Here is a 27349-nt window from a genome sequence, read left to right as displayed (position 1 = left end):
AAATTGATTGTGCTTTAACCAAATTTCTATTACCATGTAACACATTGTATTGCAAGTGAAATAGTTTGCCTACTTGGACTGGAAGCATCTGAATGAGCATAGGTTATAGTTATATTTGTGCCTTCAATGCTTGGCACTTAGAAGAAACTAAAGCAGTTATTTATAGAATTTATGGTCATTTACAAAACCCATACATTTACCAACAAAATAAAACAAAAAAACAGAAGAAACAAAACTCCTTTTCACATATAGTGAGTTTGTGAGATCGCTATATTTGTAAGCAACTTAATTAGAAGAAACAATAGAAACTTTTTAAGTCTTTAGAATACTTCCAATTGCTTAATCACTCATTTGTTAATACTGAATTAATGTACCCAGGACCGGGCTGGGTGTTGAAGACAGAGATGATAACATCCAGCTTTATTCAGCTTTAGAATTATTCAGGAGCTAACAGAAACTGCGACTTGCTTAGTGGCCACCTTATCTCCCTTCACTGCAAGGTTGGCCCTTGTTGACCTTGAAGATTTGTGAAGGAACTGCAGAGTGCAGGAACCAGGCCTCACTCAGTTTGTTAAGCAACTAGCAGGCAAACAATGCTTATTAGTTGAATTAAGGTGGGGGGAAAAAAATTCACAGTTTCATCAAATGAACTTTAAATGCTGATGATTAAAATTCAGTTGTATTTTTAAAAAGGTTCAGAAGCAGTGCTACCCATTGGAGAGAAATACATCTAGGATTGGTCCTCTAAAGTTGAACCTCAATGCAACCTAGAAATGTGTATCTATTTGTATTAAGTCTATCCACACAAGATGGTGAAAGTCCAGAAGAGTCAGCGACAGGCAGGCAGGTTTTAGAAATTACTCGGCGACCACAATGAAGAAAGAGCCTGTACGCTGTGACATTAGCTGAGAGCGGAGGCTGCCTCATCCGCGAGAAGGTGACCTCCTCAATTGGGGAGCGGGGGAGGGCGTGCGCATACTCGAGCCCTTGTCCTTGAAGGGGATTGAGCGAGCCGAGGAGAGGGGTAGGCGGTGCTCGGGTTTCCAATCACAATAGAGAAACCTAAGAGGCTGCGGAGGGTGTGGGTCCCGCCTCCTCCTTGGCTGCAGATCCGGCGCCCGAGGAGACGCGCGCGGCTGACATTGTCTTCTCAAGACTCTTCCTGCGGTCTCAAGAGCCTCCTATCGTCTGGTAGGTTTCTGTCCAGGACCCCGAATCCTGGCTCACAGACAAACTGGATGGGATGTGCAAAGGAGTAATTGAGTGGCAAAACGGGAGGAGGGACCGAGAAGCACATCTGCTCTCTTGGGCTTGTGCTCCCGAGCATCCCCACTTGGGCCCTGACTCTCGGTTTGGGACCCGGATCTTGTGCGAGCCCCGGGAACCGAAGCTGGGGAGGAGAGGCTGCGACGGAGCCCCAGGCTTTGTCCTCATCGCTGCAGGCTCGTCTTAGGCCTGCGTTCTACCTGGGGAGAGACTTGTTGCATTTTTTGCCAAAACCCAGGCCCTACCGTGCCCTAGATCAGCTCAGGGCGGGTGCCATCCCCTGTGCCTACTGGCGGGATCCGGGACACGTGCTGGAGGAGCTAGGGGTGGGGGAAGGAACCAGATGGGTTAAGAAGGCTGGACGATTTTGAACCTGGATCCCAGGGTAGTGGAAAACTGCTCCTGCGTTTGCTGGGATGAGGGTAAATGTATCCAGTGATCTGCAAATTTGGCCCCGCACTACATTTTTTTTTTTTCTCCCCTGGCCGCAGGAACCCTACGCGGGTATTTTCCTGGCCTCTTGATGCTCAGGAGCTTTGTTTACTTTGCCAGCATTGGGTGCTGAGAGTAAGGAGGGCCTAGACTTCTCCCCGGAGACTTTATCCAAGGAGATCTGGGTTTGCTGCCCGCCCTCCTCGTGACCTGCCCTTCTCCGCTGCGCCGCGCCTGGAGAGGTGGCTTGTGGGCAGGGAACCATGCAGACTGCAGGTGGGGCCTGGGCTGTGGGGGAAGGGGAGAGCCGGCACGCACTTCGTGGAGGAATTAGATGGCTGTACCCGGTTTTAAAGGGTTAGGGTGAGAGAGATTCTGTAAAGAGGATCTTTGTTCCTGAACTGAAGGCACTGGCTCATTTCTAGTAGTTTATTTATATCCCCAAGGGTGAGGGATGTAAAGGACCATGAGTCCCTGGTTGCTTTTACGTAGTTTGTCATTCTTTTTCCCAACAGCCACCACTCTGATTTGGCAGAGGACTTCAAAAAAAAAAAAAGACATTCTAAAAACAAGTAAAAATAAATAAATATTGCCTATCAGAATACCACTCTATTTTTATATGGCAACCAATTCTGGATTTTTGTTTTTCCATGGCTAACTGGAACCCCTGTATACCTAAAGGATCTTAAACCAACAAACAAAAATAAGCTTAATGGGAGGAAATTGCAGTTTTAACTGAGTTCTGCAAGAAGAGATGTAGCATTCTTCTGATTCTGCCCAAGTGCAGGACAGGTTTGAATTTCATTTTAAGGTCATCCATTTGTAGAGGCCTTTGCAGGACATTGTATCTTTTAGCATTCACTAGAAAACTGTAAGTGGGATCTGAAAAGGCAAAAATCTCTCAATTTAGTTGTTACCGATTGGGGAAAATAGTTTTCAGAAAGAAAAAAAATAGAACATGGAACCAAAATAGTTATTACATGATTATCTCCGAATTCAGGTACTTTATTCCACCTGAGAGTCTTATTGACTCTACAACATGTACAATTACTAAATCTGATTTTGTTACTTAAAGTCCATTGGAGAGTAGAAGGAAAAATAAGACTAGGATGAGTTGACTCAGTTCGAAACAGGTACAGTAGCCTCAGATGCAACAGTCTATCACAAAAATGGAAAACAAACTTAAATATTAGACATGTTGGGTAACCATTTATAATACATAAATTATGAAGAAAAGGCTTATTTATGGCCTGCAACCTATTTAAAAGGCAGGAGAGTATATTTTGTGTACTAAATTGCCACAGAATTTTTAAGTTTCAGTAAATTTTCTCATTTATTTCAACTACCCAGAAAATTTATCTGATGGCATAGATAAATTGGGTGGTACTGTATAAAATGCTTTCCAACAGGTTGATTTTTTTTTTAAATTTTATTGCTTTATTTCAAATGGTTTGCAGAGTTTTCATTAATATTATTCATCACCATTTTGTTGTCATCATGTACTTATTAAGCACTTACTGTGTGTTCAGTACATTGTGACACATTCTATATGAAATTTAAGAACACCATATATGATACAATTTCACTATAAGAACCTGCCCTTATAATAGTTATTAATAGAATATATTCATGACTGGCCATTGTTTTTGACCAATCTTAAATATGGGTTAAATAGTTTACATAGTTACATATAGATAAGGGCAAAAGAAACAAATTAGCTTATTTAAATATAAATGTTCCTGTCTTTTAGCCAGTAAATGAATGATTACAACAAAAATGGGAATAAGACATATTAAATATATGGAGTGGTAGGCTAAAGAGAAAAATCTCAATTCTAAGGGATTTCTTGGAGGTTTTGACCTTGATTAAATTTTCCAGTATATAAGTCACTTGGTTCCTTAAAATATATTCTGTGTTCTAGAATATTATTGGGATTTAAAATTTTTTATTATTTATTTTTGTGTGGTATATGTGATTGCATCTAGGGCTTTGTGAATGCTAGGCAAGTGCTCTACCACTGTTAATTAGGCTCATTTTAAGTTGTACTTTAATTCAAAATCGCAACAGTAACATCTTAAGGGCAACTTCCATTCAGATTTCTTATGTGGACATATGTATAATGTTTTGATTCTTTTCTTGCAGTTTGAAATGGCAACCCTCAAGGAAAAACTCATTGCACCAGTTGCAGAAGAAGAGACCACAGTCCCAAACAATAAGATCACTGTTGTGGGTGTTGGTCAAGTTGGTATGGCGTGTGCTATCAGCATTCTGGGAAAGGTATATTTTAAGAACACCATACATGATACAATTTCAGCTTGTAAACAGTCTCTTTATGCATCATAGGATATTATTTTGTCCTTTAAAAGATTTTTCTTTTTCCTGAAAAATTTGAAGTAAGTTATGGTCATCATGGCACTTCATTTAAGTACTTGAACATGCATCTGCTAAGAGAATTGTATTCTCCTGTGTAACCTTAACAGAGTTACTACACTCAGGGAATTTAACATTCTTACAATACTATTATGTAACATAGAGCATACATATTTAAAATTCTCCATGTTGTCAAAATCATGTCCTTTATAGCTATTTTCACATCAATCCAAGATCAACTACTTCATATACTTGTGATGTCTCTATGCTTCTTTAATCTGGAACAATTACTCAGCTCCTCCTTTTTAGCATTGCTGGAGATTGAACCCAGAGCCTCATGCATACTAGGCAAGTGTTCCACCATTGAGCTACACCCTCAGCCCCAAACCAGCTTTCTTTTTTTTTTTTTCCGTAAGGGGCACTTAATCACTGAGCCACACCCCAACCTTTTTTTTTTTTTTTAATGTATTTTATTTAGATATAGGGTCTCCCTGAGTTGCTTAGGACCTCACTAAATTACGGAGGCTGGCTTTGAACTTGCAATCCTCCTGCCTCAGCTTCCTGAGCTGCTGATATTACAGCACCACCATACCTGTGCCACCATACCTGGCTCCCCAACCCAACTTTATTTCTTGTATCACTGACATTTTTATAGGGTTCAGTTCAGTTTTGTAGCATGTTCCTCAAGTTATGTTTGTCTAATATTTCTTTGTGATTAGGTTCAGGTTATATTTTGAGGGATGAGATTAGAACCATGTGATATCATGTTCTTCTTGGCACATCACATCAGGAGACACTTGATATTCAACTCATCTCATTTCCAGGAATGCTGAATTCATTCCCCTCGTTAACAGGATGGGTGTAACATTTTTTATTGCAATTGTCTCTTTATCTTTTATAGTTAAGTAATCTGTTTTTTTGTTTTTTTTTTTGAGATGGCTTTTTGAGATTGTGAGAATATCTATAATTCCTCTTAAACTTTCAACTAGTAGTTTTATTTTGAAATAATTTCAAACCTACAGAAAATCTGCAAGAATAGTAAGAAAATTAAAACTTTCGTACGCCGTTTACCCAAAATTACTAATTCTCAACATTGTATTATTCTGTCAGGCATATATTTGAGAATAAGTTGCAGACATTATGTTCTTACTTCTAAGTCTCTCAGTAGATTTCCTCAGGTAGGACATACTCTTACACAATCAGTGCAATTTGCAATGCAACACAGCTGCAATACCATTTTCACCTTCTACTTCTCAAGCCTTTGTTCTCTGTACAACTCCATAGACTTTTGGCTGGCCTCATACATACCCCTTGTAATCCAAACCAGTTTGTTTTCTTTAGTTCCTCAGAGCTTTTGAGGAAATGAGCCTTTTTCTTATTTACCTCACTGAATTGGTTCATTGTTTGTATAGATGGCTGCCTTAAAAGTAGGAAGAGAGAAAGGAAAACAAGCAAGCTCTTTTTACCCTTAGTAGAGCACATGGACCACTTTGTATCATGTGTGAGAAACTCCTAGCCAAGCCAAATTCTGTTTGCAAAGTTTTTTTATGCTAGAGATTGAACCTAGGGCCTTGCACATGCTAGGCAAGCGTTGTACCATTGGGCTCTACACCCAGTTCCTACAAGTTTAAATTCTAAAGGAATAAATTTTGAATCTTTGCTGAGAACAGATACCAGAAAAATCATTTGAAATATGAAGTACACCACAAAAGGGGGGAAAAAAAAAATGAAGTGTACTAGTGAAAGTTTTATTCTTTGGCATATATTTCTAGATAGTTTGATTGAGTAGATACCGGTAATTTGAGTACAGTAACACAAATTCAGTAGTCACTGTTCTTTGGCAGCTTACATTTCTGTATTCAAAGTATTTTAAATTAAAAAAAAATTTTAAACAACTTCAAGATAGGGACTATTCATATTCTTGTTTTCAGATAAGGTGGCTGAAGCTGAATAAATTACACAGCCTGTCACAGCTAGCTTGATAAACCTATACGTTGAAAATAAAAGAAAAAATGCATTTAATACACTTATTAACCTACTGAATATCATAGCTCAGCAACATGGTATACTGGAGAATATTGTGACTGTGAGGTTGACTGGGAACTGCAGCGAGGCCAGGAAAAGATCAATAGGCAAAAATAAAAGTGTGCTTCCTAGGGGGCGTGTATTGCTTTCCCACACTTGGAAAGTTAAAAAACCTAGAGTCAATACTTGGTATGTTGGAGTCCATGTCTATTTTTAAGCTAGCACTCTCACCTCTTACCAATAGTGACTCCAGTTTCTTTTTTTTTTTTTTTTTTCCTATGCCAGTATTTAGGCAGTTAAAAACATAAATGTATTAATAAAATACTAGTAAAGGAGTTTTCTTTCCTACTGCTCATCTCAAAACTTGTACTTTTCAGGAAAATCTATTCATAAGAAATGTGGCTATGATTATTTTAGTCAAATTTTAAAACATCTCCAGTAAATATATCGAGACTACATAATAATTTGGCCAGACCAGTGCTTGAGAACAATCACTGCTGCTAGCACAGCTGAAGTTTTCAAATTTAAATGCTATGATTTCTGTTTTTCAATGTTATATTCCTTTTCCCTTAATTTTTCACAAAATGCCTTAGAAATTATGTGGAGACCATCTAAGGATAGTTTTGAAAACATAAACAATGTAAGAAAGAGTTACCTTGTTGAAAACCATTTGCTAGCTAATGTTAAGATATTTTTTAATGGATAAGACTAAAGTAGTTCAAAATTGTTGAAATATTTGGGAAAGATTAGAAACCTCACTAGGTTAATAGAGAAAGAAAACAGTCCGTCAGGTGTTTGCTTATCATTTTATTAATTTCTTTGTGAAACCTGTCAGCAGGTATTAACATCTCTTACTGTTGGGGAGAAAAACCTCACAAGGGCTAAGAGCACCCAGACTGTAAGTGCCAAGCCTGGCCTTTTTGAACGCATGGCTACAGAATACACATTTTACTGTGCCTCCAGAAGGTGGTTGAAGTTGTAGTATCAGAGCAAGAGGTTGTGAAGGCACAAGCCTTCTCTAGACTAGCAAGACAACTGAGGCTTCCTTGCACAGTGCCCTACCATTAAGAGGACTCCTTTATCTTCTGCTTCTCCTTTTATCTGCTTACCCCCCAGCCATTGCCTACATAGCAACCAAAGTAGTGGCTCGCCTACTGAAATTCTGTAGGGCCATATGGATCGCCTCTGCCTGCCTCAGAGCAAGGAAAAGGTGTGCACAGCTCCAGGGGTACCAGCAGCACAGCATAGCCACTCCTTCTAGTGCATGATCACCGTACCATCTCTGACTTCATCTCTTACTCCCAAACACCGAGTTCATTTCTGACTTGAACCCTTTTATGTGGTTTTCTCTTGGATGTTCTTCCCTAGACCTCAGAGTTGCATGCACATGAATGATAAACTCGGGGATCTCATTCAAAGGCATGACCTTTGCAGGCAGGCCTGCACTGATATCACTTCTCCTTTTGGTCTTTTTTTTTTTTTTAACAAGTGTGTTATTTATTTTATTTTTTTGCTATATATAATTTGTATATAATTTGTCTTAATTAGTTACACATGACAGTACAATGATCTTGTCCTTTTGGTCTTAATAGCACTTCTACCATTAGAAATTCCTATTCCCTTCCTATATATCCTGAGAAAGCAAAAATTACTGGATTTGTTCTTGATTCTGTTCTTTTTTATTTATTCACTTATTTATTATTTTTGAGTAATGGGGATCACATCCAGGGCCGTTATGTATGCTAGGCAAGTGCTCTACACTGAACTGCACCCATCCCTATTCGTGACTCTATTCTTGATTAGTAGAATAATGTCTGGCATATTCCATAGGAAATATGCATTACACTAATGAATACTCTGGATATTACTGATTAATTGCACTTAAATTTTGTCAAATTTTGGCCCAATTTTGCCTTTTCAGCTTCTTTTACCAAATATGCCTTGCCAATCTCAGACTCTGCATTTTAGCTGCCAGGAGGAGGATCTGAATGTCAGCTCATCATGTTGTCAGGGTTGTGCAAAGCTTTCAGGCAAGATCACCACTATCCCCCAGCCTGAATCCCACTGTCTTTTGATTTGGATGTCCTTGCTTCAGTCAACTATAACTGCATATATATCCTTTCTTGGGATATAAACATAACACAACTCTTAGGAGAAGCAACATTGTAGACATGTTGTAAAACAATTTTTATTTTATTTTTTATTTTATACTTCTAGGGATTGAACTCAGGGCTGCATGCATGCTAAGCAAGGACTTTACCACTGAGCTATATCCCCATGCCTTTTTAAATTGTTATTTTGAGACAGTGTTTTGCTGTTTCCCAGGCTGACCTTGAGCTCACATTCTTCCTGCCTCAGCCTCCTGAGTAGGTGAGATTGCAGGTATACACCACTGTGCCCAACAACAAAGTAGTTTTTTCAGTACCAGGTTTTGCTTGAAAGTAGTATATACTTAAATTTTGGTATTTGTACAAGGATAGATAGATGAATGAAACAAACTAAAAGCCTGAGAAGGACCCAAATTATATTCAATAATATGGTGAAAGTAACATTTCAGAGGGGAAGAAAATAAGTTATTGAATAAATAGTGCATGTCCGTTTAGTTAGGTATTTGGAAAAATAATTTCATGCACATTAACCACTTGACCATAAAAATGAAACCATCAAACATTAAGGCATTGGTGCTAGTAATTTATTAGCTAAAAGAACCAAAAGGCAGAACACAAGACCCTGCCCAATCCACATAGGACTTGAGATTCAAAGACACTTTTGTGGTAGATTTAACAAGATGTCAACAATGGTATTCTTATCTTCTAGCTGGTCTTACTCCTTAATAAGATTATTGCTTTTGCAGTTAATGTAAACCTTGCTGTTTCAAACCATTTTAAATATAACTTAACAGCTTAAGTGAAAAATGTGTATGATAAATTCATAGGATATAGAACATGTGAATAGAAATGGATTTATTTAAGTCAAACAACAGCATCAGTACTTGGTCACACTTGTTCTATTTGTGTGCCTCCACCTTTGGAGGACATTCAGTCATACAGATTTAGCTAAATTTGGCACTGCAGTTCTTTTTTTTTTTTTTTAGCGCTGGATCTCTTCCTTCCTTGTCAGCTAAAAATGCACTTCTCAGCCAATTCTCTGCACCCACTCAAAAAGAGACAGGATCTCAGATCCTGTGACATCCTTTTGTACTTAAGCACTAAATAGTTGCTCTGTTGACTTGAGCCACATACACTTGACGTTTCTAAAATAAGATTGATATTCCTAGTGTTCAGTACCTTGACTGAATGTTATAGCTATTATTAAGTTTACTGTATTTGTTAGGACTTAGAAAACACAAATGGGGATTTTGTGTGATCTTATCAGAGGCTGCAAAGGAATAAAACGGTTTTTAAAATGCAAAAAAAAATCAATACCAGTATTTGATATATAGTCATCCCAGGACCCCTGTGACACCAAAATCTAAGGATCTCATACAATGGCATAGCGTTTGTACATAACCTACACATTTCCTTTATACTGTACATTTGAAATCATCTTTAGATTCCTTATAATACCTAATGCAATGTAAATGCTATGTAAGTTGCTGTTATATTTTTTAAGGAATAATGACAGGAAAAAAAATCTGTACATGTTCACTATAGATGTAGTCTTAAAAAAAAAAAAACAAAAAAAAAAAACCAGAAAGTGTTGTTGGCTGTTTGGCACTGTGGTGCAAGCCTGAATCCCAGTGACTTTGGAGGGTGAGGCAGGAGGATCACAAGTTCAAGGCCAGTCTCAGCAATTTAGCAAGACTCTAAGCCACTTAGTGAGACCCTGTATCAAAAAATGAAAAAGGTGCTGGAGTTAAAAAATTATAAAAGGGCTCAGTGGTAAAGTACCCTGGGTTCAATCCAGTACCAAAAATAGAAAAAATATTTTTGATTCAAGTTTATTTGAATTCATGAATATGGAACCCTCAGAGACAGGACTGACTACCTGGAAATGAGAAAATATTTTTCTAAGTATCCCGCAGTTCACAAATTGGCCATATTAAAAGTTTTCAAGTACTGCAATTAAGTTGTTTAACATTAAACTCACATCCATCCAGTTACAGGGAGCCTTCCTTCTCAGAGAGGCTCCTCCCCATCAAGTCCACTGAAACACTTTTGAGGTTAGCCGGCCCTTTTCATTCTGGCATCTTGGGACCCTGCCCATTTGTAGTCCTACAGCAACCAGGGCCTGTTTCCAGCTAAAGTAGGTCAAGTTTCTCATTGCCTTCTCACTTCTCTGCTGCTTTTCCTCTGCTGGCCTGTGCCCTCCTGACTCCTCCACTTCCACCTGGCCTACTGTATCTGATCCTTCACACTGCATCCTAGACCCCAGTGGCCTACCTTTTCCTTCATCAATACCCTTTGCCTACGTGGATGATCACACTACTCTTCCTGGAGGGAGTATTTACATTTTTAAATGAACTCTAATATTGACATATCCTATTATTTATTATTTTACTAACAGTCCTAAAAACAGTAGAGGCAAGAACTTTAGTGGTATTTTAATGGGAGGGATAACCACTTCTAAATATTTTGTTTTAGTTGTAGGTGAACACAATACCTTTATTTTATTCTTATGTGGTGCTGAGGATCAAATCCAGCACCCCGCACATGCTAGGCAGCGCTCTACTGCTGAGCCACAACCCCAGCCCCAGCCACTTTTTAAATAGTTTGTAAATTATGGTCATCCATAAGAGATGGGAATTTCAAAGGTTGGTTGAGATGCATCTTCACACATAAGGATTTTCTTGGTGTTCCCATTGAAGTGTCTGAATTAATCAGTTTTTAAGTCCACATGTTTTTATTTTTTATTTTATTTTTTTTAATTTTTTATTGTTGGCTCTTCAAAACATTACATAGTTCTTGATATATCATATTTCACACTTTGATTCAAGTGGGTTATGAGCTCCCATTTTTACCCCATATACAGATTGCAGAATCACATCAGTTACACATCCATTGATTTACATATTGCCATACTCGTGTCTGTTGTGTTCTGCCTTTCCTATCCTCTACTATCCCCCCTCCCCTCCCCTCTTCTCTCTCTGCCCCCTCTACTGACATTCATTTGTCCCCCTTGTATTATTTTTCCCCTTCCCCTCACTTCCTCTTGTATGTACTTTTGTATAACTCTGAGGGTCTCCTTCCATTTCCATGCAATTTCCCTTCTCTCTCCCTTTCCCTCCCACCTCTCATCCCTGTTTAATGTTAATCTTCTTCTCATGCTCTTCGACCCTACTCTGTTCTTAGTTACTCTCCTTATATCAAAGAAGACATTTGGCATTTGTAGTCCACATGTTTTTAAAGCATAATTGTATTATGGAATCATGGTTGAATGCCTAACCTCAAGGTAGAATTGTTGAGGATTTTAGCTACATGGTGCTTAGCATTTAAGTGGTCTCTCTGAGACAGACCATGTGTGGAGGCATCCTAGCATGGCTTTAGGTACTAATGCCTGCTTTTTTTGTTTGTTTTTAGTCTCTGGCTGATGAACTTGCCCTGGTGGATGTTTTGGAAGATAAGCTCAAAGGAGAAATGATGGATCTGCAGCATGGAAGCTTATTTCTTCAAACACCTAAAATTGTGGCAGATAAAGGTAGTTTAATTTCATGCCCAATGTGATCTGATATTAAATTGATGTTTTTAGTGAGAAAAAAAAATGCACTTGGAATGCACCTTACAGCATCATAAACTTAACTTTTATTTTGAATTTATCATTATTGTTATTTTGCAGTGCTAGGAATCAAACCCAGTGTCCTTGTACATGCTAGACAAGTGCTGTAACACTGAGGTATACCCCTGTCCTAAACTTATTAATTAGCAAAACTCAAACTTTTGAAACAGATACTTCAGTGACTGTCAACAATGAAATGTTGATGACCTATTTTAGTATTTTCTTCAAAAACTATGAAATTTTCATCTAATTATAATTTTTTTCTCCTTAAAAAAAACTTATTTCTGTATTATGTTCTAATTTTCATCCTTAAGGCATTAATTTTACATTCCCTTGTCAATAGACAGTTACTAGAAATGAATTTATTAGCCAACAATGATCATGGCTATATATATCACTAAGAGAAAATAACCAATTATGATAAATAGCATTGTTTGGGTTGTTGTGTACCATATTTCTCCTACAGTCCAGTTTTGTTTCACCAGTTTCTAGAAACTCATTTTCCATCCACTTTGCTAAAAAGGCATAGAACACATTGACCTTTCCACATTGGAAGAACATGTACAAAATGATCGTGGACTCTATGTTCCATGCAACTGCACTTGTTAACTTTATACCCCAATTAGATGATCTTTTCCTCAAATGAAAGTTTGAATATACTTATTTCTTTAAAAGATCTCCTGCCTTTGCATAGGCTCCTGTCCGTATCCTAAGGCCTCTAGCAGGGTCTACATACATCTTCACAATTTGAAATGACCTGCATTTCCATGTGTCTCAGCTGCTTTTTCTCCCTCATTCCCTGACGGGAAATTGGTCTTCCCATCCTGGTGAATCCAGTGTTGGCAGTTTCTTTTTTTTCCTCCAATTCTAGCAATTTGAATGCCTTGAAGAAACCAAATAATAGGTATTGTTAGTTGAATTAGTAATGTTGAGGGGAACATGTAGAGCTTTTTTTTTTTTTTTTGCATGTATTATCTCATCTTACTTCACGAGAGTCCTATGAGGGATCAATACTATTATTACCTCCACTTTATGGGAGAAGAGTGTTAATAACTGTTAAAAGTCACATTATAGCAGTTTAGTTCTGTGACCCCCTCCATGGCTGTTGCATGCAAGGATCACATTAAATTTTCAAGTCCAAAGGTTTTGAAACGGACATACTTTGACCAAAAAAAATGAAATATTTTTCAGAGAAGTTCATACTGCTGAAAAGTGAATATGCTCCTTTAAAATTTCAGTTTATAGCCAAAAACAGTGTCTTCTCCTGAGATTTTATTAGCATTATATGCCTAAAAACAACTTAAAATTGATTTTCTTTATTTTACTTAATTTTTCTCCCTTTACTAAGAGTACAAAAATAGATTTTTGTTGTTGGAAGTCTGCCTATTGTACTTTAGACTCACTTTGTATGCTTTGGTTTATTCCTGAAAATTCAATAAATTTCTTAGGTAGAAACATAATTTAGGGTCATCTTTATTTCCTTGATTGATTTTTTGAGTCAGTTTTACAGTTGGATTGCTTCAGTGTTGCTCAAGGAGGAAAATGGCTGCAGGGACATTGGACTTGAAAGTCTGTTTTGTTTTGTGGTACTAGGGATTGAACCCAGGGCCTTGTGGATGCTAAGGAATCACTCTGCCACTGAGCTGCATCGCCAGCCCAAACTTTCAATACTGAAAACTTAATTGTCATTGAGTTCTAGAAGCTTATGTCTAGTTAGAGTGCTAGAGCATATCATATATGTTTGATGAAAAGTTGTATTTAAGGAATGACTTTTCTTCCTTTTTTCAAGATTACTCTGTGACTGCCAATTCTAAGATCGTGGTAGTAACTGCAGGAGTCCGTCAGCAGGAGGGGGAGAGTCGTCTCAATCTAGTGCAGAGAAATGTCAATGTCTTCAAATTCATTATTCCTCAGATTGTCAAGTACAGTCCCGATTGCATCATAATTGTGGTTTCCAACCCAGGTATTATAATATTTTAAGTCTCAGTTTTGTTCCATTTAATGTTTGGATTTTTGTGTTGTTGTTTTGGACTTAAAGTCGGTCCCTGTGTTTGCTAGCAGAGGTGGCTCACATGTCTTTGGTTTTTACCTACAAAAGGATGATGTTTGCAAAATAAATGACACTGCCCTCTTATTCTTTCATCCGGGTTTATTGTAAAGTCTAAAGGCTTTCAAAATTTTTTAAAAGATTATCCTGGTAGGAAGAATAAAAAAGGGCTAAAACATTTGAACAGGGCTTCAATTTGTTTAAAAAAATAAAAAGAAAGAAAGAAAGAAAAATTAACTTTTTGACCTTATCTCTTCTAGAAAACCCAATCTGGTGTCCTAATCTCTAAAAAAATTTTAGGATTGCCAGGTAAAATGCCTGTAATCCCAATGTATCTGGAGGCTAAGGTAAGAGGATTACAAGTTTAAGGCCAGCCTCAGCACGTTAGCAAGAACCTGTCTCAAAAAATAAAAAGGATTGGGAATGTGGCTCAATGGTTAAGGATCCCTGGGGTCAATCCCAGGTACCAAGAAAACAACAACAACAAAAACTTTTAGGATTGAATCAGATTGAAATTTGAAAAAGAATTTTTAAGTTACTAATCGGTTCCATTTTAAAAATAGAAATTGGCTATATTGATGGATAAATATTTGCTGAAATCAAATGTTATAACTTAAAAACTGCTTTCCTTGCCAAGTCTATCCTCAAAGTATGCAGATAGATTGCATGCAGGGATCACATTCTGACTGGAAACAATGCTACTTTTTTTGCCTTCTAGAATAAAGGAGGCCATTGTTAGGGATCAGGCTCCTGCACAAGGCTCTAACACATCAGGCTAAAAGTCAAAATGGAGTCACTCAGGAGTTCCACATCACCACAGTGAAACTAAGCCATTCATCAGATCAGATAAATCTGGACTGGAGAGATAACAGCCAATTTTCCCAAGCAGGCAGTTTCAACTGTGTTGTTAATCCTTTTTTTTGGTACTGAATATTTACCTTAAGGGTGCTTACCACTGAGTCACATCCCCAGCCTTTTTTTAAAATATTTTATTTAGAGATGAATTGTGCTTTTTAATGTTTTATTTAGAGACAGGGTCTCCCTAAGTTGCTTAGGGCCTTGCTAAATTGCTGAGGCTGTTTTTTGAACTTGCAATCCTTCTGCCTCAGCTTCCCAAGCCACTGGGATTACAGGTGAGCACCACCATGCTTGGCTCTGTTTTAATCTTTACACAGAAGTCATCTAAAATAGTCTGAAATTAACTGGTTATTTTTCACTGTTCTGTCCTCACTTTATAAGGAATGTAACTGAAATGACCCATCCACTTCTTGTTGTTTTATTACTTCTTTTTTCAGCCTTTCTCTGCTTATAAAACCAAACTTTTCTGCTCAGCCAAGTAGACACTATAATTTATGGGATGAAGTGCTGCCTAATTCTCGAGTCAAAAATAAAGTCAATTAAGATCCTTAAACTAAGTTGTAATTTTGTCCTTTGACAGCTTAAATGGTTCATATTTACTCTATAATGTTTTTAATTTGCCGTGTTGGTGAGCACAGCAGACACATTGATAAGATGGTGAAACTGATTATCTTTGGTATTTCACCTAAAGGAAGACTGTGACTAAGAACCAGGAGAATCTTTACAGTTTATTGAACATTGTAAGTAGGAAGCTAGCAAGGACAGAGATGACTTCAGTATTATTCTTCCCACTTTAAAACTAGATTAGGCCTTACTAAATGGTTCTGTCTTGTTTATAAATATGTATGTGATAGGCAGATATAAAACAGGAATGACAACTAGCCCTATTAAGTTGCTGTACCCTGTGCCTCAGGCAGGTGTCACTAACTGATTATATATCTTTCTAGCTTAAAATAGCTTAGCCAGCATGTACAGAGTGTCGAGGTGGAGGATGCAGAGTTGACTTGGAGCTTCTTGTGTGCATATTTTTCTGCTCTTTCCAGCTTCTCTTCTATCTAAGTCCTGTGATCCTATCTGAGCCAACAGAAGTTTTACCTCTGTGGAGTTGTAAGGCTGTGCCACACTGAAACAAAGGTTATGTCATGGATGTCCTTTCATTAAATAGTAGAAAAATTTAATATCACCTACTGTCAACAAGAGGCTGAGGCAGCAGGATCCCAAGTTCCAGGGACTTCAATTCAAGTTCATGGCAACTTAGTGAGATCCTTTCTCAAAACAAAATTTTTTAAAAAGTTTACTGAATAATATATGATAACATGCCTGGATAATTTAGTAATAAATGGTTTTTGGTTTGTGATGGCAATTGTTATCATCATAGAATGTTAGAATTGGTGAAAATCTATGTGAGGATCTGATTCAACCCTTTTCTTTCAACTTAAACCATCTGCAAGGTTCCTAAGTATTCTTATGTCAGGTAACGATATAAATAGAAAGTCATAATTCATTGTGTATTTCATATTTTACAGTCTCTCTCTAATAATGCTTCAAGGTTTGTTCTTGTTTCTCTCTCACCCATATCTCTAATTATGAAAAGTGAAAAGTATTACATCTTTCTGGCCACATCTTCTTAGAGAAATGAGGAAGTTGGGGAGGAGGAAGCCAGGGATAGCAGTTGAAGTCAGTTTTTATTTACTTACCTGTATTTTTTCTAAAATACTCAGTGGACATTCTTACATATGTTACCTGGAAACTAAGTGGATTACCCAAGCACCGTGTGATTGGAAGTGGGTGTAATCTGGATTCTGCTAGATTTCGCTATCTTATGGCTGAGAAACTTGGCATTCATCCCAGCAGCTGCCACGGATGGATTCTGGGAGAACATGGCGACTCAAGTGGTAAAAAAAATAGAAAATGTTTACTATATTCTTATGGTCTTAGTCTTGCCATTATTTACTCTGATTTGTTTATAAATCATAGTCCTCTGGCTCTTTCTCCAAAAGTCCCTTAGTGTGTACTTACTAAAAACAAGGGTTTTCTTTTTTCTGACCAAAGTACTCTTACCAAAATCAAGAAATGTGTCATTGATGTCATATTACCTAATCTGCAGTTCATTGCGGATGTCTCTGTCTGTCCCTAATATTACCTAAGCCCTTTTTCTCAGTTCAGGAGCCATCCTAACATTACATATTACATCTAGCTCTATCTCCTTACTCTCTTTAATCTGGAATACTTTCTCAACCTTTATATTTTTTTATAATCTTGACATTTTTGAAAAATCAGATGAGTTATTTTGTAGAATGTCCATCAATTAGGTTTGTCTTATAGTTTCCTCATGGCTAGGTTTAATTTTTGTACTTTTGGATAAACACCACAAAAGTGATGTTGTCCACTGCTCTGTTCTCTCAATATTCTTTTATTTTTCCCCAAATATGATTATGATTATTATTATTATTATTTCCATATTGATATTGATCTGTATTGTCTACATGAAATGAAAGAGGATTAAACTGATCTCACATGGACACCATTATGCAGATTTCACCAAAGACCCTGAAAACGCCAAACCGGCTTGATGAGGCAAACTTCGTGAATTAATGGGGTCTTACTTGACTGTGAGCAGCTTTGCCTTCATAGCTGTTAGCTACCCAAGACTTCACCCTGCCTCCACTCGTACTTCCTGAGTCTGGGTGTTCTCCAGAGGTTCCCGAGGAGCACATAACTTAAGTTTACAGGTCCAGTTCACATGCCAGTCTTTGTAACACTTCCTGACATTCTTCTCCCCTAAATTAAGCAGACCCTTACATATTTCATTGTATTTGGGTGTAATTATTCTGTTTGGGGGTCTTACCCTAGATGAATTGATTAATTAATTAGTTGATTTTTTACTTAGAAGAAATGGGTTCTATTAGAAAAAAGTAAGCAGTAGGCAAGTTTGAAAACTACTCAAATCAAAAATTCAGGATGGTCCCAAACTAGAATACATTGTGATTTGACAAACCTAGAGAGAGGCAAAGAATTTCCATATTCTTTGTAACTATGACATGGTGATTATTTTGCACCAAACTTATTGAAAATTAAAAGTTCAGAAATGTTGCTATTTGAAGGCAAGTATCAGATCAAATGTCTTGGGGTGGGGCTGTTCTAACGGCATTTGTCATTGGAGCGGTATCAGCCAGTATTCAGTGACTTGCATTAGAGGCAGAATCTGGATTAAGAGATTTTTAAAGATAGAAATATTTAGAATGCCTGTCTTTTTTTTTTTTTTTTTTTTTTTTAATAGTGGCTGTGTGGAGTGGAGTGAACGTGGCTGGTGTTTCTCTCCAGGAACTAAATCCAGAAATGGGAACAGACAACGATAGTGAAAACTGGAAGGAAGTGCATAAGATGGTGGTTGAAAGGCAAGTGGAAGGGAGCTTGGTTTAAGATGATTTCTTTTCCTGTTTACCTAGGTAAAATTGCAAATAGTTTTCATGGCTGCTTAAACTGATTAAATGTAGTCAGTATGTAGTTATCACCTTAGACTGGTCAAGCTTGCTATTTCAGTCCCCCTAGGGAAAGCAAATATTTTCTCTCTAGAGAGAGATCTATTACAGAGGTAACCCTAGCCCAACATGGAATTAACAAGGGAGGAGGGCCTTCATGTTGCCTCCTGTCAACAAATAAGTTTAGTTTACTTAGGAAGGTAAACCTAGATACATGTCATCTCATAATTGCCTTTGAAAAGTACCAAAGGCAGATTGCTGAAAGTATTTAAACTGTCCTGTGCTGATCTTTTACATTCAACTAAAGATTATCCCCATCCTTTTTCTGTGGCCTATCATACACTATTTGCAGTTTGTGCATTTTGCTTGTATATGAATTAATTTAACACTATTTAAATAGATAACATTACGTCCATTTTAAAGAAGAGGGAACAGGCAAGAAACATAAAATAATTTATCCAAGATTACAGTTAGTAAGAAAATAAAACAGAAGTCAAACCCAGGGCTCTGGTTTTAGTGATCTTTATGATTTATTTTCTTTAGTGCCTATGAAGTCATCAAGCTAAAAGGATATACCAACTGGGCTATTGGGTTAAGTGTGGCTGACCTCATTGAATCCATGTTTAAAAATCTATCCAGAATTCACCCAGTATCAACCATGGTAAAGGTAAGTCATACAGTGAAAAATATGTAAATGTGAGCATTATATTCTAAAACAAATTTATTTTTTAAAGGATAAGGTAAAATTACAGTTCACAATTTTTTCTGTATTTCAAAGTTTTGTATAAACTTTTTCCTTATTCCAATAGAAGTCTAGACTTCTATTGGAATAAGGAAAAAGAGCACAAAACTTGAGGAAGTTATGACATCTGACAATTTTTTATAATTTTTTCTTCTGTGATGTGGCAAATTAAACATTACGAATGAATCTTATTCAGCATACCCTTACAATATATGATTATTTGCATGTGTATAACAGTTTCATTTTAAGTTGGTGTGATGAACTTGTAGACCCACCTGTCATGTGTACTCAATACCTTAATAAATTTACCATCATTCAAAAGCTGTGGAGCAAAACACAAAATAGTTCAGATTATATTGAAGCATTGTGTAAGACAGCTGACTCGTTTTCCACAAGTCAATGTCAAGAGTGAAAAAAATCAGTGGGGAGTGCAGTAAGCAAAAACAAACACGCAGAAGGGAGACACAGAAGTCTTTAGGGATAAAACATGGTATCAGATGTTTGTTTTAAAATAGTAACTTTAAAAAGCAAGTATGGCAAAAATTGAGTAATGGCAGCGTCTTGGGATATGTACTGTACTTTTATATATGTACAAAAAATTTTGAAATTAAAAGTTTAAAAGATTGTATTGAAGTAACCTTAATATAATTAAGTAATCTGACTAGTTTTAGAGTTAAATTGACCCTTTGAATAAATTACCTAATATGACTAGTAAAGTGCTTTTGGAAATGGTAATTTTTTTGTCAGCAACTCTTGGGTGCGACAAGAATCTCTGCTTTTAGTGGCCTCCAGCTACTCCTTAGGACATCAGGTTGGCCATCCTCATTCATTGTTCCTTCTACTTATTAAATATTACCACCTATTTAATTCCTTCCTTAACTAAAAATATTTAAGAAACCTGGGGTTTTGTGAAAGTAATCCATTAAGAACTGAAGTTGGGCTAGGGATGTGGCTCAACGGTAGCGCACTCGCCTGGATGCACGGGGCGCTGGGTTCGATCCTCAGCACCACATAAAAATAAAATAAAGATGTTGTGTCCACCAAAAACTAAAAAATAAATATTAAAAATTTTTCTCTTTCTCTCTCTTTAAAAAAAAGAACTGAAATTGGAAACAATCTAATTTGAAGATTCATTTATCAAATTTTATTCAAGTGCATCTAAATAGAGAGCAATGTTCAATAAAACACATTAATAAAACACATTCAGTAAAGCTCAGTCAAGGACTTATTATTTTCTTATAGCTATCTAGTTTTATCATAGTTCACGTTTGCATTCTTCATGTAGAAACCCTACTTCAAAACATGAGTCTAGAATGAGTTTTTGCTTATCCAGTTTTCTACAATTCTCTGTTCAAACACAGTTCCTTTGATCATTTTTAATCAAATGCATTTTTTCTTGCAGGGGATGTATGGCATTGAAAATGAAGTCTTCCTGAGCCTTCCATGTGTCCTCAATGCTCGGGGATTAACCAGTGTCATCAACCAGAAGCTGAAGGATGATGAGGTTGCTCAGCTCAAGAAAAGTGCAGATACCCTGTGGGACATCCAGAAGGACCTAAAAGACCTGTGACTACCGAGCTCCAGGCTATAGAAATTGGAAAACCTGAACCTTTAGTGTGCATCCATGTATGTGGGTCAGTTTGCTGCTTCTTTAATATGCGATATGGGCTACAGGATCAAAGCCCAGGCTCGTTTTAGTGCTTGCAATAAGAGCTCTTGAACAAATAAAATTAACTGTTCTAGTGTGCTTCCATTTCTGGAATGATTTCTGAATGATTTTAGTGAGTCTTTCAAATTATTTTTCCCATGCCCCTAAATCCCAGTACCAGTTACATTGCATCTTCTGTTCTCCTCCCTCCAGACAGCACAAAAGTTCTGTTTCACAGTATATTCCATAATTTCATGGTGGTTGTCCTGAGAGTATGGTTACTGTTTTAAGGTTACAACCAAAGTTTTAATGGATTTCAACAGGTATGAACTCTTCTCTGAAAGGAAAAGCCTCTAAAATAGAGCTTTGTAAACTTGGAGTTAACTGTATGTGAGAATTAGTTTTCTTTGATAGTGAAAGAAAATGGAATTTTGGGTTAAATCATCCAGATCCAAGCTACTGGAAGACAGAATAATATGGAGATTTAGAGGGAACATAAAGCAGATTTTTTTTTAACAGAACTTGTAATTTACATGTAATCTCTAGTGTTTAGTTTAGAAAGTGTTTTTTTTTTTTTTTTTTTAAGCATGGGCTTTGGCTTCATGTAAACTTAGGTTTGAGTGCTGGCACTGTCATTCAGTAACTGTGATTTTGGGCAGTTCAGCTGCTCTTCTGTCTTCTTAAGCACTCTTAATCCTCAAATTCTTTACCTATGAAACCGTGATGATAGTATTCCCTTTCGATGTGATTGCATTAATTAAAGAAAATTACATAAAATTTCTAGCACAAAGTTTGGTCATAATGGTAGCTAATATTTATTTAAGTAGTTTTTACTATTCCAACCATTTTTTAGATATTAAAGGTAAAGGACATGGAGAAAAAATCAGCACATTTTCTATGGAAGAATAAACATTTTAATGTCCAAAGAATAGGGAGATCATATTTGTCATAGACTGTGAGCAGAAAGCAAAACATTTTGGATGCAGAGCCAAGAGCTGGGTCCTTCATATTCAAGGAGCTGCTCTACCAGCTACAGCCTGCTTCCAAACTGCCTTTACATGAAGAGAAAATAAACTCCTGTCACTATTATTGGAAATATCTCCCTCAGCTAACCAGACCTAATTATAGATGACACATGCCAAGATTTTATTGGTAATAACCAATCCTAAGGCAAAGTAGCTGAAAGCAGGTAACTTCAACGAGATAGGCATAATGACAAATAGCAAAAGAAAGTGCCATAAAATCAAGAAAAGTCTGTATCCACATATTTAGTTGGAGCATATTATTTTCTTGGGAAAATATGGAAAATGGAACTGTTCACATTCCTTAGGAATAAAGTGGAGGTCCAGTAACACCCGACTAGTTAATACATGGATTCAGGTATTTTGTAAGTTATTCAAAATGTGAAAACTACATATTGATTCAGATCATGATGTTAGAATTTAAAGTGATCTTTGCCCAACCTTATACCCCCGAGTACTTTGGTGAATCAATGGTTTAATACAAACAAACAAAACAGGGTGGGATTTACTGGTGCACCTACCTGAAAAATCAAGGAATAGTACTGACATTAAGCAAGATTATTTTGAAGGACAAAGAAAAGTCATCAGAATTAGGGAGTTTTTCCTGACCTAACTCTTCTTTGTGTGTATATTTATTTAACTCTTGGGTTTCACTGATGGTAAATTGTTTATAGCAGCTCCGGGGTCATATCCTCACTGGTTTAGAACTAATTTCTATTGCCTGCTTTGGAATTCCAGAAAATATCTCACTGCATCTTATTGGCTGTCGTGGAATAAAAGGCATGTCTCTGAGCTCCTGTGTCTTGGAAGATGTAGTGATCTCATTGATAAGTAACTTGTTTTTTCTTAAGGCAAAGTGAACTGAGTGGTGGAAGGGATGGGTCCCAGAAGAATTTTAAGGTATCCTCTTCAGACATAAGGAAAAAAAATTTTTTGAGGTGATAAAACAACAAAACCAACAAATGTCTTCTATCTTGGCTGAACTGGAACCAAAATTCTCAAATCCTGACACCCAATTTGCATCTCCTTTCTTCCTTCCTTCCTTTCCTCTTAAATGGTACTGGGGACTGAACCAAGGCACATTCTACCACTAATCTGTAATCTGGGCTTTTAAATTTTTTTTTTTTTTGTAAGAGACTTTTTGCTGAGACTGACTTTGAGTTTGCAATCCTCTTGCCTCAGTCTCGCAAGTCACTAGGATTACAGGCTACGCCACCACACCAGGTCTTTCTATTAAGACACTTTTCTATTACTGTATTACTGTTCCCCAGCAGCTACCTACTAAATTCTTTCTGTTATATCTGGATTCTGTCTTGGTGAAAATTTTCAGGTAGAATGAAGATCTTTTGGAGGAAAAGACTTTTATTCTGGTGTTGGCTCAATTTGATTCTTATTATTCAAGCTCCCACATAGAAATATTAGTCTGCATTAACAAACTGAGCCCAGTGGGAAGCAAGAATGCCTTACCTGGTTTTGGAACACTGGTTTCTGCGGGAACAAAGTTAAAGAAGTATCTGTCACAGGAAGCCATAACACATTAAATCTGCCAAATACAAATGTTTATTGAGTACCTGGTATAAGTAATTCTTCTAGCTGCTATGATAGTTCCTATCTTTAGGGAAACAAAACATAAACAAGCACAATCAGAAAAATGAGAAATTATACCCCATTTATGTGTGATACATGAAAGTGCACAGATGCATTCTACTGTCGCGTATAACTAATTAAAACAAATTTAAAAATTTATAAAGAAAGAAAATTTCAATTCATATCGCAAGCAATGGGTGAGCTGCCTTTTTGTGTAAAGACTTCTTAGAAATTGGTATTGGAAATATGGAGAAAAAATTAAAGAGATGTGAATAGATAACGTCATTAAGAACCAAATTGAAGCCCAGGGCTGAGGTGCATGCCTGTAATCCCAGTGGCTCTGGAGACTGAGGCAGGAGGATTGCAAGTTCAAAGCCAGCCTCAGCAAGGGCTAGACACTAAGCAGCTCAGTGAGACCCTGCCTCTAAATAAAATACAAAATAGGCCTGGGGATATGGCTCAGTGGTGGAGTGTCCTGAGTTCAATCCCTGGTACCCCCCTACCCCAAATAAAATAGAACCAAAAGAATTGCTGTTAAATATGTGAAAAAATAAATTCATTTACAAATGTATATTAAAAGTATATGTAAGTAATTTACCAGTGTAAATTAAAGTTTCTCTCACCTAAAAGGAAAAATCCAAATGTTGGTAACACATTCTATTATTCATGGGGAAATGGAACTCATAGATGGCTGGAAGGAGTATGGGTTGGCATAATCCTATGGAGGGCAATTTAGCAATATCTACCGAAATGAAAAGTGTATGCTCTTTTACTCAGTTTCATTTTGGGGGAATTAACCTGCATTCTAGCAAAAGAACAGCATGATGTAGTCAGTATGTGCTGTTTTATAATAGCAAAGGATAAAAACAAATGTCCACATAAGATTTTTCTATTCATTCAGTAGAATAGGGTTCCATTACATAAAAGAATGAGCATGCTCTCTACATATCAATACAGAAAGATGTAGAAATAGTTTCAGGGAGAAAAAATGTATTTTTTTTTTTTTTAGTTGTAGATAGACACAATACCTTTATTTTGTTTATTAATTTTTATGTGGTGCCGAGGATCGAACCCAGTGCCTCAGACACGCTAGGTGAGTGCTTTGCCACTGAGCCACAACCCCAGCTCAGAAAAAGTATATTTTTATCTGATTGTGTATATATTAAGAAATTAAAAAGCTACAGCTGGGCATGGTGGCACACTCCTGCAATCCCAGATATTTGGGGAGACTGATGCAGGAGGATTGTACATTCAAGGTCAGCCTGTGTGCCAGAAAGAACGAAATTTAAAAAAATAAAAAATAAAAGGAAAGAGGAAGCAAACAGGCAAGCTAGATTGAGTATAAGGTTACAAAAATGTCTATGAATCTTTAAAGTTCAGGGGGTGGTGTTTGGGAAAAGGGAAAGTGCTAAGCCTTGGACAGATAAAAGAGAGAATTTAAAGGTGTTATTTTTGTAGTTTATGGTTTTTGAACTAGGTGAACATATTGTTTATTTATTCTTTCTTAATGAAACAAGAAATGTTAGAAATTCCTTTCCAAGTCATTAAGTATGACATGAGGGTAGTAGGTCAGATGGTGGAATGAGATGAACATCATGACCCTAGGTTCAGGTATGACTGCATATACGGTACAACTCTATGTTGTGTACAACCAGCATTCTGCTGTCATGTATAACTAATTAGAACACATTTTTTAAAAGTCAATAATAATAGCAATGGCATTATAATATTCAGAAATTCTGAGAAATTAATATTATCTTCTTGTTTCTTTTTTTCAGCCTTCTACCTTAGAAAAACAACAACTTTTTTCTTTTATAATGTGCTTTTTACAAACATTCTTAAAGTTCTAGTGATGATTGATTCCTTAATTCTTGTCCAGATGATGAAATAAAACTACCTATGACAATTCAGTCATGAGATTTTTAAGAGCTGTTTGTTAGAGTTTATAGCAATCAGAGCTCACAAAAATTTTCAAGGTTAAGTGAGTAATTTTCTCTTTGGGAAATTTTGAAATTCCACTAAATGTTACACTTTATAAAGTGTTTTCATTATATAACACATAATAAGCATTAATTAATAGCAAATAATTCTGTTCCCCTTTTCAAGCCCACAGAACAGGCTCTATCTGAATAGACACAAGGTAAACTGAATGTAGCATTGAGGTGGACATTTCCTTATTTCTAGATTACTATCTTGAAACCCATAGAAGCTGATGATGGAAGAACTATCATTTCCTTTAAATGTCCTACACTTAAATATCCTGTGCCCATATCATTAAGGACAGGTTTACAATGTCAAAACCAGTACATTTAACTTGCATCCCTAAAAGACAGATTTAATTAAATTTATTTTAATACAACCAAGAAATTTTATTACTAGGGATAGGAGAAGAACAGACACACAGTTGGTGAGATTGTTCTGAGATGAATCTGTGTTCAGGTAAAAACAACTTTCCAGGAAATGTAGAAAGCCTAGAGGTTACGAAGGGTTAAATAACACAGTACATTTTTCTCCCAAAGGGGAAAAATCAATCAAAAGGTGATGACATCTTGCTTCCCAAGTTCTCTCTTGTTTGCTCTATTGACATGGAACTAGGCACCCACATTACAAAACACTGATGGTTGCCAGGCACGTCCTCTGAGCTGTGAGGAACTAGATGACTAGCCTGGACATCATGCCTCACACCTGACACCAGGCAGCTGGCGCTTTCAATTCATGCTGAAGGCACAGTCATTTCTAATCAGTGACACAATTCAAAGAAAACAATGCATAAGATATTTTTAACTGTAGATAAAAATAACATAATATGTACTAGTCAAGGTCTTTGCAAGGAGACTACCTGAGCTGCTTATTTAATATTTAAAAATGTATTGTAATTTGTCTACCCCTAATACTAGTAAGCAGTCAGTAGGGAGGGAAGGTTGCACAATGCAGTCTTTGTAACAAATATTAGTTTGATTGCATTTTACAGAACATAGACTGATGTTAAAAGCCGGTGTTCAACCTAAATATTATATTTAGTTAATATCCATATAGATAAGAAAATATATTTTTGTCTTTATGTCAATTTTGAATACTTTTTAAGCCCAATAATGCATTTGCATATTACCTTAAAAGTAAATGACTTTTAAATACTTTCTTAACTGCCTTGACTCATAAATATTAAGGCCATTTAAATTTCAAAAATAAAAATGTTTTAGGGCATCCAAAACTCATTTAAAGATAAAAGCAGGATCTACTAAAAAACTGATTTTTTTTTTATTTGTTCCAATTAGTTACACATGACAGTAGAATGTATTTTCATACATCATACATAAATGGAGTATAATTTCTCATTCTTCTGGTTGTACATGATGTAGAATCACACCAGTTGTGTAGTCATACATGTACATAGGGTAATAATGTCTGATTCATTCTAGTATCCTTCCTATCCCCATACTCCCTCTCCTATCTTCACTCCCCTCTGCCTAATTCAAAGTACCTCTATTTTTTCCTAGCCCCCTGCCCCCTTATTGTGAATTAGTATCCACATATCAGAGAAAATATTTGGCCTTTGATTTTTTGGAATTGGCTTATTTCTCTTAGCATTATATTCTCCAGCTCCATCCATTTACCTCAAATGCCATAATTTCATTCTTCTTTAAGGCTGAGTAATATTTCATTGTGTGTATATACCACATTTTTTGAATCCGTTCATCTGTTGAAGGGCATCTAGGTCGGTTCCGTATTTTGGCTACTATTAATTGAGCTGCTATAAACATTGATGTGGCTGTGTCACTGTATATGCTAATTTTCAGTCCTTTGGGTATAAACCAAGGAGTGGGATAACTGGGTCAAATGGAGTCTTGTTAAAGCAGTCAGTTCCTAAGCCAACATGGTGAAGATTTGGGCCTACTGTTTCTTCTATTAGGTGCAGGGTCTCTGTTCTAGTGCCTAAGTCTTTGATCCACTTTGAGTTTTGTGCATGGTGAGAGATAGGAGTTTAATTTCATTTTGTTACATATGGATTTCCAGTTTTCCCAGAACCATTTGTTAAGAGGTATCTTTTCTCCAATTAATGTTTTTGATGATTTTTTTTCTAGTATGAAATAACTATTTACATGGGTTTGTCTTTGTGTCGTCTATTCTGTACCATTGGTCTACATGTCTATTTGG

The 27349-nt window shown here is 36.6% G+C and overlaps 1 protein-coding gene across 1 annotated transcript; it reads left to right on the top strand.

Annotated features, from left to right (window-relative positions):
• Positions 1 to 1034: 1034 nt before the first annotated feature.
• On the top strand, positions 1035 to 20690 carry Ldhb (lactate dehydrogenase B). Its single transcript, XM_046436108.2, has 8 exons — positions 1035 to 1191; positions 3841 to 3975; positions 11613 to 11730; positions 13598 to 13771; positions 16435 to 16608; positions 17994 to 18111; positions 18739 to 18862; positions 20340 to 20690. Exons 2-8 carry the CDS (start codon positions 3847 to 3849, stop codon positions 20505 to 20507), a joined length of 1005 nt encoding a protein of 334 aa, XP_046292064.1. The 5' UTR covers positions 1035 to 1191; positions 3841 to 3846; the 3' UTR covers positions 20508 to 20690.
• The last annotated feature ends 6659 nt before the right edge of the window (positions 20691 to 27349 follow it).

The sequence above is a fragment of the Marmota monax genome, unplaced genomic scaffold (genome assembly GCF_021218885.2).
Source record: "Marmota monax isolate L192 unplaced genomic scaffold, Marmota_monax_Labrador192_F-V1.1 WCK01_AAM20220418_F8-fsc00012, whole genome shotgun sequence".
Lineage (NCBI taxonomy): Eukaryota > Metazoa > Chordata > Mammalia > Rodentia > Sciuridae > Marmota > Marmota monax.
The sequence above is the reverse complement of the archived record's forward strand: the minus strand, read 5'-3'. Positions and strand labels throughout refer to the sequence as shown.